We start from the raw sequence: 13249 nt of genomic DNA on the forward strand, positions 1-13249 counted from the left end.
CAACGTCTCTTTTAACTGCCTCAGTTGTTCCATTTAGGCAATGGAAATATCTAAACCATTTCTTGAACCCCTACAACGTCTCTTGTAACTGCCTCAGTTGTTCCATTTAGACAGTGGAAATATCTAAACCATTTCTTGAACACATACAATGTCTCTTTTAACTGCCTCAGTTGTTCCATTTAGACAGTGGGAATATCTAAACCATTTCTTGAACACATACAACGTCTCTTTTAACTGCCTCAGTTGTTCCATTCAGACAGTGGAAATATCTAAACCATTTCTTGAACCCATACGTCTCTTTTAACTGACCCAGCTGTTCCATTTAGACAGTGGAAATATCTAAACCATTTCTTGAACACATACAACGTCTCTTTTAACTGCCTCAGTTGTTCCATTCAGACAGTGGAAATATCTAAACCATTTCTTGAACCCCTACAACATCTCTTTTAACTGCCTCAGTTGTTCCATTTAGACAGTGGAAATATCTAAACCATTTCTTGAACCCAAACAACGTCTCTTTTAATTGACCCAGTTGTTCCATTTAGACAGTGGAAATATCTAAACCATTTCTTGAACACATACAACGTCTCTTTTAACTGACCCAGTTGTTCCATTTAGACAGTGGAAATATCTAAACCATTTCTTGAACACATACAACGTCTCTTTTAACTGCCTCAGTTGTTCCATTCAGACAGTGGAAATATCTAAACCATTTCTTGAACCCCTACAACAACAATCAGATATTATCCATCACCATCCACAATACCAAACCATGCCTTCAGAAATTATCCATCACCATCCACAATACCAAACCATGCCTTCAGAAATTATCCATCACCATCCACAATACCAAACCATGACTTCAGAAATTACCCATCACCATCCACAATACCAAACCATGGCTTCAGAAATTATCCATCACCATCCACAATACCAAACCATGACTTTAGAAATTACCCATCACCATCCACAATACCAAACCATGACTTTAGAAATTATCCATCACCATCCACAATACCAAACCATGACTTCAGAAATTATCCATCACCATCCACAATACCACACCATGGCTTCAGAAATTATCCATCACCATCCACAATACCACACCATGGCTTCAGAAATTATCCATCACCATCCACAACACCAAACCATGACTTCAGAAATTATCCATCACCATCCACAATACCAAACCATGGCTTCAGAAATTATCCATCACCATCCACAATACCAAACCATGGCTTCAGAAATTATCCATCACAATCAACCAGACCAAAAATGAACACTGATATCATTGTCAACTGTTTCTTCAGTGCATACCACTCTGATTACACTCTTCTTGAAATGTATACATTGCAAAAAGAATCCATTACCGTTTTCTGGTTTACACTTTTGGCAGAGTGTTCTGTGATGTTTGATCACATCTTGCAGCAATTTGTCACAATTTTCTAACTGTATTTTTGCATACTTACCTCCAAAACGAGATAATTTCTCTGTCTCTGGACAAGTACACACCAAAATCTGTTTTATTATAGTTTCCACACAATGAAAAAAAAAAGTAAATAACCTTACCTTCTTTGTGGATAGAAACACACACACACACACACACACACACACACACATATATATGTTTCAAGCATACTGAGGCTATTTTTTCATACGTGAGACAGACATGATTTACCACATTTACCATTTTTGAATCCCACAAAGGTTAAGTTCAAGTTGTTATGTTGAATGTGGGAGTTGCAGCACATGAAAGAAGAAAAGAAGAAGAAATCTACTAATATTAAGGCATAAAGTTCAATACTTCTGCACAGAGCAGTACACAATAATACATTGAAACAATCAAAGGTTCTCACCAGCTTATCTACGAGTGAAACAAACAAACTGTCAATGCTGATACAACCATCATGCCATGGTGGTAGAATCTACAGAGATTGATCAACCTTTACAGACACAAGCTTTAGAGATCAGAGACCGAAGCAAGTCAGGCAACCCAGTAAACAAGACCTGCTCACTGCAACACGCCCCAGCTCAATTCAATACATCCCAGTGTAACACACCCCAGCTCAATTAAATACATCCCACTGCAACACGCCCCAGCTCAATTCAATACATCCCAGTGTAACACACCCCAGCTCAATTAAATACATCCCACTGTAACATGCCCCAGCTCAATTCAATACATCCCAGTGTAACACGCCCCAGCTCAATTCAATACATCCCAGTGTAACACACCCCAGCTCAATTAAATACATCCCACTGTAACATGCCCCAGCTCAATTCAATACATCCTACTGTAACACGCCCCAGCTCAATTCAATACATCCCACTGTAACATGCCCCAGCTCAATTCAATACATCCCACTGTAACACACCCCAGCTCAATTCAATACAACCCACTGTAACACACCCCAGCTCAATTCAATACATCCCACTGTAACACGCCCCAGCTCAATTCAATACAACCCACTGTAACACGCCCCAGCTCAATTCAATACATCCCACTGTAACACGCCCCAGCTCAATTCAATACATCCTACTGTAACATGCCCCAGCTCAATTCAATACATCCCACTGTAACACGCCCCAGCTCAATTCAATACATCCCACTGTAACACGCCCCAGCTCAATTCAATACATCCCACTGTAACACGCCCCAGCTCAATTCAATACATCCCACTGTAACATGCCCCAGTTCAATACAACCCACTGTAACACGCCCCAGTTCAATACAACCCACTGTAACACGCCCCAGTTCAATTCAACCCACTGTAACACGCCCCAGCTCAATTCAATACAACCCACTGTAACACGCCCCAGCTCAATTCAATACATCCCACTGTAACACGCCCCAGCTCAATTCAATACAACCCACTGTAACACACCCCAGCTCAATTCAATACATCCCACTGTAACACGCCCCAGCTCAATTCAATACATCCCACTGTAACATGCCCCAGCTCAATTCAATACATCCCACTGTAACACGCCCCAGCTCAATTCAATCCAAACTACTTTCTCTACCCCAACCTGGTCAGGTCCATGACATGACTAAATCAAAATAAATCTGACTGCTACTTCATCAAGTCATGGATCTCAAATTTAGAAGAAAAAAAAAAAGGGAAAATCTTACATGCCGTAAAAAAAAATCAGTTTGTAAAATGTAAGGATATTTCTTGGTGTAGTTATTATTCATCATCAATCATACATGCATACACACAAACACACACACTTGTACACACACACACACACACACACACACACACACACACACACACACACACACACACACACCTGTGTGCACACGCATGCATCCAAACTCAAACCACACATAATACATCTTTACATGCCAACACATTGTGGAACAATTCTGTGAGTACTTAACAAAATGAAAAAGTAGAGAGAGAGAGAGAGAGAGAGAGAGAGGGAGGGAGGGGGAGAGAGAGGGAGAGAGAGAGAGAGGGAGGGAGAGAGAGAGAGAGAGAGAGAGAGAGAGAGAGAGAGAGAGAGAGAGAGAGAGGAACATTTACCAGGAGAAGGTTTAAAGTAAGTGTCCAGGAATCGCTGGTGGTCGCCGTAGATGGTGCGGGCCATTCCGGGCCACATGCTGCGGATACAGAGAGCTCCGTATCCTTCCTCCCCCTTCACTTCCTCATTCTGAATACAGGGTCAACGTCAAAGGGTCAGGGTCAAAGGGTCAACATCAAAGGGTCAACATCAAAAAGGAGTGATAGTAAGTTGTTGTTTTTTTTATGAATCTGTGTGTGTGTGTGTGTGTCTGCGTCTGTGTATATATCTATCCCCTCTCTCTCTCTTTCTCTCTCTCATACACACATGTGCGCCAGTGCACAGGTGTGTGTGTATTTAAATGTGCATGTATGTTTGTGCACAGCTGTGTATATGTGTACATGTACACGAGTTTGGATAACTATGTGCACATGTTCAAATTATGTAATATGGTTTCTGATCATAACTTGCGTGACCTTGCAGGGAATCATTCATCTGATGTGACTATGAATTTGTAACCACCCTCAATGACATGGGCCAGTGGCCTATTCATTAAACCGTTCAGTGTTCAGTGTTCTCTCATACACACAAATACAGCAAATGCGGAGAGACGAATAATCTTCTTCCCCAATGCAAGACACATACAGATACATACACACAAACACACACACACATAAGCACGCACATACACAAACACACACATATGCACATACACACAGAGATACACATGTATGCATACACACAAACACGCACCACATTCACAGACACACACAAACACTTACACACACAAACACACACCCAACCACCCGCACACCCAACCACCCACACAAACATACGTGCTGCTAATGCAGACAGACACATAATCCATCTTCCAAAACCCATTACACACACACACACACACACACACACATTCAAGAATATACAATATTTAATCCTTTGTCCCCTTTTGGGGCAAGGAGACTATTAAGAAACACCACCTGGGTTTTTACACAAACATGAAATGTAAACAGCAATGGAAAGACTAGTGATAAAAACAGATTTATAAATGTTCAAATCATCTTCTAACTTTTCCCATGTTTAAAAAACAAAACAAAAAAACTTTCCCATTTTCAAACACACTCTCCTCTTGCTTTCAACATATTGCAAAAACAACAACAACAAAAAACCACCTGATTTTGGATTCGCATATTTCCTTTGAAATTTTGGATTCACATATTTCCTTGGAATGAACTTATTAAGATGATCACACACACACACACACACACACACACACACACACACACACTCACACACACACTCACACAAACACACACACACACACACACACACACTCTCTCTCTCTCTTTGTGTCCATACGTTTTCATCCATCAGTACGGGGTCGATGCCGAAGAAAGGCCTCATGGGCATTCCAGGAATGATTTCTGCCCCGGGACTTGACGGGCGAGGAGTGATGCAAATGCCTCCAGTTTCTAAACAAACAAAACAACAACAACAAAAAACGATAAGCAACATCGCCATTCTTGTCTCACTAAACCTTTCATTCCTCCCATCCTTAAAAACACAGCACCATCATTCCTGTCTGACAATACACTCTGGACACACTTATACTCTATGTTATAGATGTATTCACAAAACTGCCCCTTCCTATCTCTGCGGCTGCCTTCACCTCTACACTCCACCTCGCTCACTACGATCGGCTTCGGATCCACTCTGTTTACGCATACCCAGATTCAAACTCTCGACTGTCGGCCGCCATTCTTTCTCTGTCTCTGGACCTTGCAACTGGAATGAACTTCCTCTTTCGCTTCGTCAAGTCTCCACACTCAGCTCTTTCAAGTCTGGCCTTAAAACCCACCTCTTCCCAAAATAGCCTCCCTTGCCTGCCTCTTCCTTGTCTTTAGGTTCTCCAGTTTTAGAGTTATGCATGCGAGTGAATGACTGGTGCGAAAGTGCTTTGATTTGTCTCTGCACAAGATTCAGCGCTATATAAATACCATTATTATTATTATTATACTCCACCAGTTTCCAAAAACACAGCAACGTCATTCCTGTCACACAATACACTCTGGACACACTTATACTTCCCCGCTTTCCAAAAACACAGCAACGTCATTCTTGTCACACGTTCTGAACACACACAACACAATGGAGGGAGACAGGAGACTAAGTGCTGTGTAAGTGTGCATATGTGTGGTTCGTCTGTCGGGATCGACGAGGACCATCTAGTCATCCTGGGGGTGGGTGGGTTGGGCTCTGTGGGTGCGCAGATGACTTGTCAGGCCAATCCGCGCCCGGAAGGTTCTGACGCAGTGTGGACAGGGGATGGTGGCGGCTGTCGGGGACTTGCTGGCACTGCTTATCCTGACCTGTCTGTGTTGCTCTGCTGCAGCGATTCTGTTGGCCTCACAGGATTTGGCGCCTTTGTGGACAGCTGAACGCCACTTTGGTCTGTCCATTGCATTCAGCTCCCATGTGTCGTGGCTGATGTTGAAAGCCTTAAGAGAAGCTTTCAGAGTGTCTCTGAAGCGCTTCTTTTGGCCTCCATGGGAGCGCTTGCCATGTTGGAGTTTGCCATACAAGTGTGCATATAAATGTTGTATGTGTGTGTGGCTGAGGGGCAGAGAGTGGGGGTGTGGCTGGGGGTGTGAAAGAGAATACTGAACACTTGTTTATTGTACGCTGGATGCTGAAGATCTGGGAATGGGGCGGACATGGTAGAAATATTAAAATCAAAAAAGATATCCAAATGCCATGCATGAAACGTTTCCTTCTGTTCACTGCATGAAAGATGTGTGTGTGTGTGTGAGAGAGCAAGTGTGTTTGTGTCTTTGCACGTGTTTTTGTTCCGTTCTTATTTCAACAAGTCAATCTGTACTAGAGAGTGCAGGTAAGTACATGTATTTCTCTGTCAGACTAACAAGTGTTCCTCCATGAGAGAGAGAGAGAGAGAGAGAGGGTGGAGAGAGAGAGTGTGTGTGTGTGTGTGAAAGAGAGAGAGAAAGTGAGAGACAGACAGACAGAAAGTTCTGTTATTGTCTCACCAGACTCATAAGAAACAACTCCTGGTCTTGTCACTACTATAACTACTGCTGCTACTCTGGCCCTTTGTCTCAACAATGCCACACATCCATACAACTACAATCACCACTACTACAATCACCACTACTACAATCACCAACCAAGTGCTTCTCCACCCATTCACAGATCAAAGCGGTGTGTGTGCTGCACATGCAGACTAATTCACACAGCATCAATCGTTTTAGAAAGAACACACACACACACAGCATCAATCGTTTTAGAAAGAACAAATGACGGGCGCAATAGCCAAGTGGTTAAAGCGCTGGACTTTCAATCTGAAGGTCCCCGGTTCGAATCACGGTGACGGCGCCTGGTGGGTAAAGGGTGGAGATTTTTCCGATCTCCCAGGTCAAAATATGTGCAGACCTGCCAGTGCCTGAACCCCCTTCGTGTGTGTACGCAAGCAGAAGATCAAATACGCACGTTAAAGATCCTGTAATCCCTGTCAGCGTTCGGTGGGTTCTGGAAACAAGAACATACCCAGCATGCACACCCCCGAAAACGGAGTGTGGCTGCCTACATGGCGGGGTAAAAAACGGCCATACACGTAAAAGCCCACTCGTGTGCATACGAGAGAGCGTGGGAGTTACAGCCCACGAACGAAGAAGAAGAAGAAGAAGAAAGAACAAACAAGCAAACACACAGCATCAATCGTTTTTGAAAGAACCAACCAACACAAACAGCAAACAAAAGGATATCTAATGTCCTCTTCCACAAGCTCCAACTGACTGACGTACCGTACCTGTCTGCCACCAGGTATCCACAATGTCACACCTCTTTTTCCCCACCACTTCGTTGTACCACTCCCAGGCCTCGTGGTTCAGGGGCTCCCCCACTGCCCACACACACACACACACACATGTACACACACACACACACACACATGTACACACACAGGTACACACACACACACACACACACACACACACACACATGTATACACACACAGACACACAGACACACACACACACCCACATGTATACACACACAGACACACACACACACATGTACACACACACATGTACACACACACACACACACACACACACATGTACACACACACACACATGTACACACACACACACACACACACACACACACACATGCAGACACACACACACACACACACACACGTACACACACACACACACACACACACACACACACACACACACACACACACACACACATACATTCAGAACATCTATCATCACGGAGAAAATTATCATCAGAGGGTAATACATTCAGAACACCTATCATCACAGAGAAAATTATCATCAGAGGGTAATACATTCAGAACATCTACCACCATGGAGAAAATTATCAACAGAGGGTAATACATTCAGGACATCTATCATCACGGATAAAATTATCATCAGAGGGTAATACATTCAGAACATCTATCATCACGGATAAAATTATCATCAGAGGGTAATACATTCAGAACATCTATCATCACGGATAAAATTATCATCAGATGGTAATACATTCAGAACACCTATCATCACGGATAAAATTATCAACAGAGGGTAATACATTCAGGACATCTATCATCACGGATAAAATTATCATCAGAGGGTAATACATTCAGAACATCTATCATCACAGAGAAAATTATCATCAGATGGTAATACATTCAGAACATCTATCATCACATGGATAAAATTATCATCAGAGGGTAATACATTCAGAACACCTATCATCACAGAGAAAATTATCATCAGAGGGTAATACATTCAGAACATCTATCATCACGGAGAAAATTATCATCAGATGGTAATACATTCAGAACATCTATCATCACAGAGAAAATTATCATCAGAGGGTAATACATTCAGAACACCTATCATCACATGGATAAAATTATCATCAGAGGGTAATACATTCAGAACATCTATCATCACTGAGAAAATTATCATCAGAGGGTAATACATTCAGAACATCTATCATCACGGATAAAATTATCATCAGAGGGTAATACATTCAGAACATCTATCATCACAGAGAAAATTATCATCAGAGGGTAATACATTCAGGACATCTATCATCACACGGATAAAATTATCATCAGAGGGTAATACATTCAGAACACCTATCATCACGGAGAAAATTATCATCAGAGGGTAATACATTCAGAACATCTATCATCACAGAGAAAATTATCATCAGACGGTAATACATTCAGAACACCTATCATGATGGAGAAATTTATCATCAGAGGGTAATACATTCAGAACATCTATCATCACGGAGAAAATTATCATCAGATGGTGTGTGTGTGTGGTTCATCCGTCGGGATCGACGAGGACCATCTAGTCATCCTGGGGGTGGGTGGGTTGGGCTCTGTGGGTGCGCTGATGACTGGTCAGGCCAATCCGCGCTCGGAAGGTTCTGACGCAGTGTGGACAGGGAATGGTGGCGGCTGTCAGGGACTTGCTGGCACTGCTTTTCCTGGCCTGTCTGCGTTGCTCTGCTGCAGCGATTCTGTTGGCCTCACAGGATTTGGCGCCTTTGTGGACAGGTGAAGGCCACTTTGGTCTGTCCATTGCATTCAGCTCCCATGTGTCGTGGCTGATGTTGAAGGCCTTCAGAGAAGCTTTCAGAGTGTCTTTGAAGCGCTTCTTTTGGCCTCCATGGGAGCGCTTGCCATGTTGGAGTTCGCCGTTGGGGAGCCGGTGGTCTGGCATGCGAACTACATGGCCTGCCCAGCACAGCTGGGCCTGCATCAAGATGGTGTAGATGCTGGGCAAGTTTGCACGAGTGAGCACCTCTGTGTCAGGGACCTTCTCTTGCCACTTTATGCCGAGAAGTTTTCTGAGGCTGGTGGTGTGGAAGTGGTTCAGCTTTTTGGCGTGCCGTTTGTAGACCCTCCATGATTCACATCCATTGAGCAGTGTGGTGAAAACTATGGCCTTGTATACTTTGAGCTTCGTCTCCAGGGTGATGCCTCTTCTGTTCCAAACGTTCTTATGGAGTCTGCCGAAGGCAGCGCTGGCTTTGGCGAGTCTGGCATTCACCTTGTCGTCGATGACAACTGTGCGAGAGACTGTACTGCCCAGGTATGTGAACTTGTCCACCACATTCAGTCGTTGCCCGTTGATGAAGATGTTTGGTTCAACGTAAGGCTTTCCTGGAGCTGGCTGGTGCATCACCTCAGTCTTCTTTGTGCTGATTGTTAGGCCAAAGTTGTCACAGGCAGCAGAGAACTTGTCGACGCTGTGTTGCATGTCAGCTTCCATCAGATGGTAATACATTCAGAACATCTATCATCATGGAGAAAATTATCATCAGATGGTAATACAAAGGACAAAAAAAGTGTGCATGAGATCTTCAGAACATCTATAATGAGGAAAACTGTCAGACAATATGACAGCCAAATCTTCCAAAATCCCTGCAAAACCAGCTGAAAAAGACACCAGCATCAGGAAATATATGTGATATATGTACAGCCAGAGTTTGAAGAGGCAACATATCGTGACATCAAGAGAATCTGTAAATGGGGCATGCAGCATTACTGCGTCTGAAAGACATTTATCAGATATGTGGGCAATAAAGCATTAGTCTGCCTCTAAAATATCTAGGTATTCTGGCAATATGGAAAACTTCAACAGTTGGACAGTGGTAACAATCTCACAGTCACTACTCACCACTAAGGTGAGTGCCTGTTCTATGTGTGTGTGTGTGTGTGAATGTGTGTGTGTGTGTGTGTGTGTGTGTGTGTGTGTGTGTGTGTGTGTGCCTGGGTATCTTATTGATTGGATTGTGTGTGTGTGTGTGTGTGTGTGTGTGTGTGTGTGTGTGTGTGTGTGTGTGTGTGTGTGTGTGCCTGGGTATCTTATTGATTGGATTGAGTGTGTGTGTGTGTGTGTGTGTGTGTGTGTGTGTGTATGTGTGTGTGTTTGCCTGGGTATCTTATTGATTGGATTGAGTGTGAGTGTGTGTGTGTGTGTGTGTGTGTGTGTGTGTGTGTGTGTGTTTGTATATGTGTTTGTGTTTGTGTGTGTGTGTGTGTATGTGTGTGTGTGTGTGTGTATGTGTGTGTGTGTGCCTGGGTATCTTATTGATTGGGTTGATTGTGTGTGTGTGTGTGTGTGTGTGTGTGTGTGCCTGGGTATCTTATTGATTGGATTGTGTGTGTGTGTTTGTGTGTTTGTGTTTGTGTGTGTGTGTTTGTGTGTGTGTGTGTGTTTGTGATTGTGTGTGTGTGTGTTTGTGTGTGTGTGTGTATGTGTGTGTGTGTGCCTGGGTATCTTGATTGGATTGATTGTGTGTGTGTGTGTGTGTGTGTGTGTGCGCCTGAGTATCTATTGATTGGATGTGTGTTTGTGTTTGTATGTGTGTGTGTGTGTGTGTGTGTGTGTGCTCTTGTTTTAGATATAGTAAGCATTGCTCTATTTTTGTGCTGGCTTTTATATGTGTATCTTTTCACTGTTTTAACGCTGTAATAAAGCATACAGTGCTCTGTATCTAAGAATTAATAATAAAAATATTCTTTAATACTAACAATAATCATGATGATTTTTTTTTTTTTTCAACACAACCTGACAAATCCCTGCTGACAAATAAGATCTTCTGCAAAGTCCAAAAGTACTGAATCTGAATTCACGTCACCCCTGCCCCAAAAGAGATTCCTCATGTACATACTGAATGAATGTGCAATATGCAAGAATGAATGTACAATGGAATATGTTTAATGCTAACGTCCATATTCTAAATATATTTCTGTTAATAATTACGATGTAATAATTAACTGCAATGTTTTAAAAGTGAATATGTGAAATGCTTTTATTTGAGAACATATGTTTATTACTCTTGTTTAATCAAGTAAACCGCGTGTGTGGGGTGGGTGGGGGGGTGGGGGGGTGCGGGTGTGTGCTGATTATCTGGTTATGGTTTTCCGCAATTTATCTCTATTCTTATCGGTCTATTATAATCAATGTGCGATATAGTAGGCTATGCTTATAATTATATTCAAAATAATGTTTCTTAATTCTTGCTGTTTTTACATTAAGAATACCAGTTATTACCTGCAGTCTGTGGATGTATGTATGAAACGGTGTATGTGATATTTTTTTTACATTTGTGTCTTCGTAATATTCGTAAAAGCTGTTGTTAACTTTTACATTTATGTTTCCCATGTTGTTTACTTGTCTATGTTGTGATAATGCACCTGACCAAATTTCTCCAGTTGGAGATAATAAAGTTATTCTTGTCTTATCTTATCTTATCTGCTCACCACTAAGGTGAGTGCCTGTTCTCTGTGTGTGTGTGTGTGTGTGTGTGTGTGTGTGTGTGTGTGCCTGGGTATCTTATTGATTGGATTGTGTGTGTGTGTGTGTGTGTGTGTGTGTGTGTGCCTGGGTATCTTATTGATTGGATTGTGTGTGTGTGTGTGTTTGTGTATGTGTTTGTGTGTATGTGTGTGTGTGTGCCTGGGTATCTTATTGATTGGATTGTGTGTGTGTGTGTGTGTGTGTGTGTGTGTGTTTGTGTATGTGTTTGTGTTTGTGTGTATGTGTGTGTGTGTGCCTGGGTATCTTATTGATTGGATTGAGTGTGTGTGTGTGTGTGTGTGTGTGTGTGTGTGTGTGTGTATGCCTGGGTATCTTATTGATTGGATTGTGTGTGTTGTTGTATGTGTGTGTGTTTGTGTTTGTGTGTGTGTGTGTGTGTGTGTGTGTGCGTGCCTGGGTATCTTACTGATTGGATTGAGTGCGTGTGTGTGTGTGTGTGTGTGTGTGTGTGTGTGTGTGTGTGTGTGTGTATGTGTGTGTGTGCGCCTGGGTATCTTATTGATAAAGGGATTCCTCATGACACATACTGCCCACACTTACCACAGCCCAGCTTCCGGAGCGAGGACAAGTCGTACTTGTTCACCCAGGCATCACCAGACTTGAGCAGCAGCCGCAGGGAGGTGGGCGCCAGGTAGATGTGGTTCAGCTTCAGTCGCTCCACGGTCTCCCAGTAGCGACCTGACCACCCACCCACCCACCCACCAGCGTCCACATCCAGGGATTAGTGTCGGCTTTTACTTCAAGTAGTGAGTAGGGAGGGTCAGAAGGTGCAATAGGCACGGCACTGACTGATACTCTTCATGATCTATTTCTGAAAACTTCAGAATACAGAATACATGTACACACATATACACACACACATATATACAGATATAGATATAGATAGATAGATATAGATATATATAGATATAGATAGGTGGAGAATAGATAGATAGATAGATACATTTTATATATATATATATATATATATATATATATATATATATATATATATATATATATATATATATATATATATATATTCAGAGAGAGAGACACACACACACACACACACACACACACACACACACACACACACACACACAGACCCACAAAGGAGGTTTAAACACATAACTATGTCGACCTGGGAGACTGGAAGATCTTCCACCCTTAACCCACCAGGTGCCAGCGCCAAAACCCGGAACCAAACTCAGAAAGAAACCTCGGGTGAAAATCCAGAGCTCTAACATCCGACAATGACCTCCTGTTCCTGCATGTCATAGTTTATTTTCATTTGTATTTTGTATTTCTTTTTATCACAACATTTTTTTGTATTTTTTCCTGTGTGCAGTTTAATTTGTTTTTCCTATCGATGTGGATTTTTTGTACAG

The 13249-nt window shown here is 42.5% G+C and overlaps 1 protein-coding gene across 2 annotated transcripts in view; it reads right to left on the reverse strand.

Moving 5' to 3' along the window:
* The window catches only part of LOC143280763 (acetyl-coenzyme A synthetase 2-like, mitochondrial), a 41853-nt gene that overhangs the window by 15366 nt on the left and 13238 nt on the right, over positions 1 to 13249 (reverse strand). Inside the window, exons 7-11 of one of the 2 annotated variants that reach the window (XM_076585435.1) lie at positions 12420 to 12557; positions 7328 to 7420; positions 4864 to 4976; positions 3531 to 3657; positions 1470 to 1496 (exon numbers count right to left, since the gene is read on the reverse strand). In XM_076585435.1, the coding sequence (XP_076441550.1) occupies positions 1470 to 1496; positions 3531 to 3657; positions 4864 to 4976; positions 7328 to 7420; positions 12420 to 12557 (498 nt within the window). The remainder of the gene's footprint in view (positions 1 to 1469; positions 1497 to 3530; positions 3658 to 4863; positions 4977 to 7327; positions 7421 to 12419; positions 12558 to 13249) is intronic. The other variant, XM_076585436.1, reaches the window with a different exon arrangement.

Source organism: Babylonia areolata, chromosome 4 (assembly GCF_041734735.1).
Source record: "Babylonia areolata isolate BAREFJ2019XMU chromosome 4, ASM4173473v1, whole genome shotgun sequence".
NCBI classification, from domain to species: domain Eukaryota; kingdom Metazoa; phylum Mollusca; class Gastropoda; order Neogastropoda; family Buccinidae; genus Babylonia; species Babylonia areolata.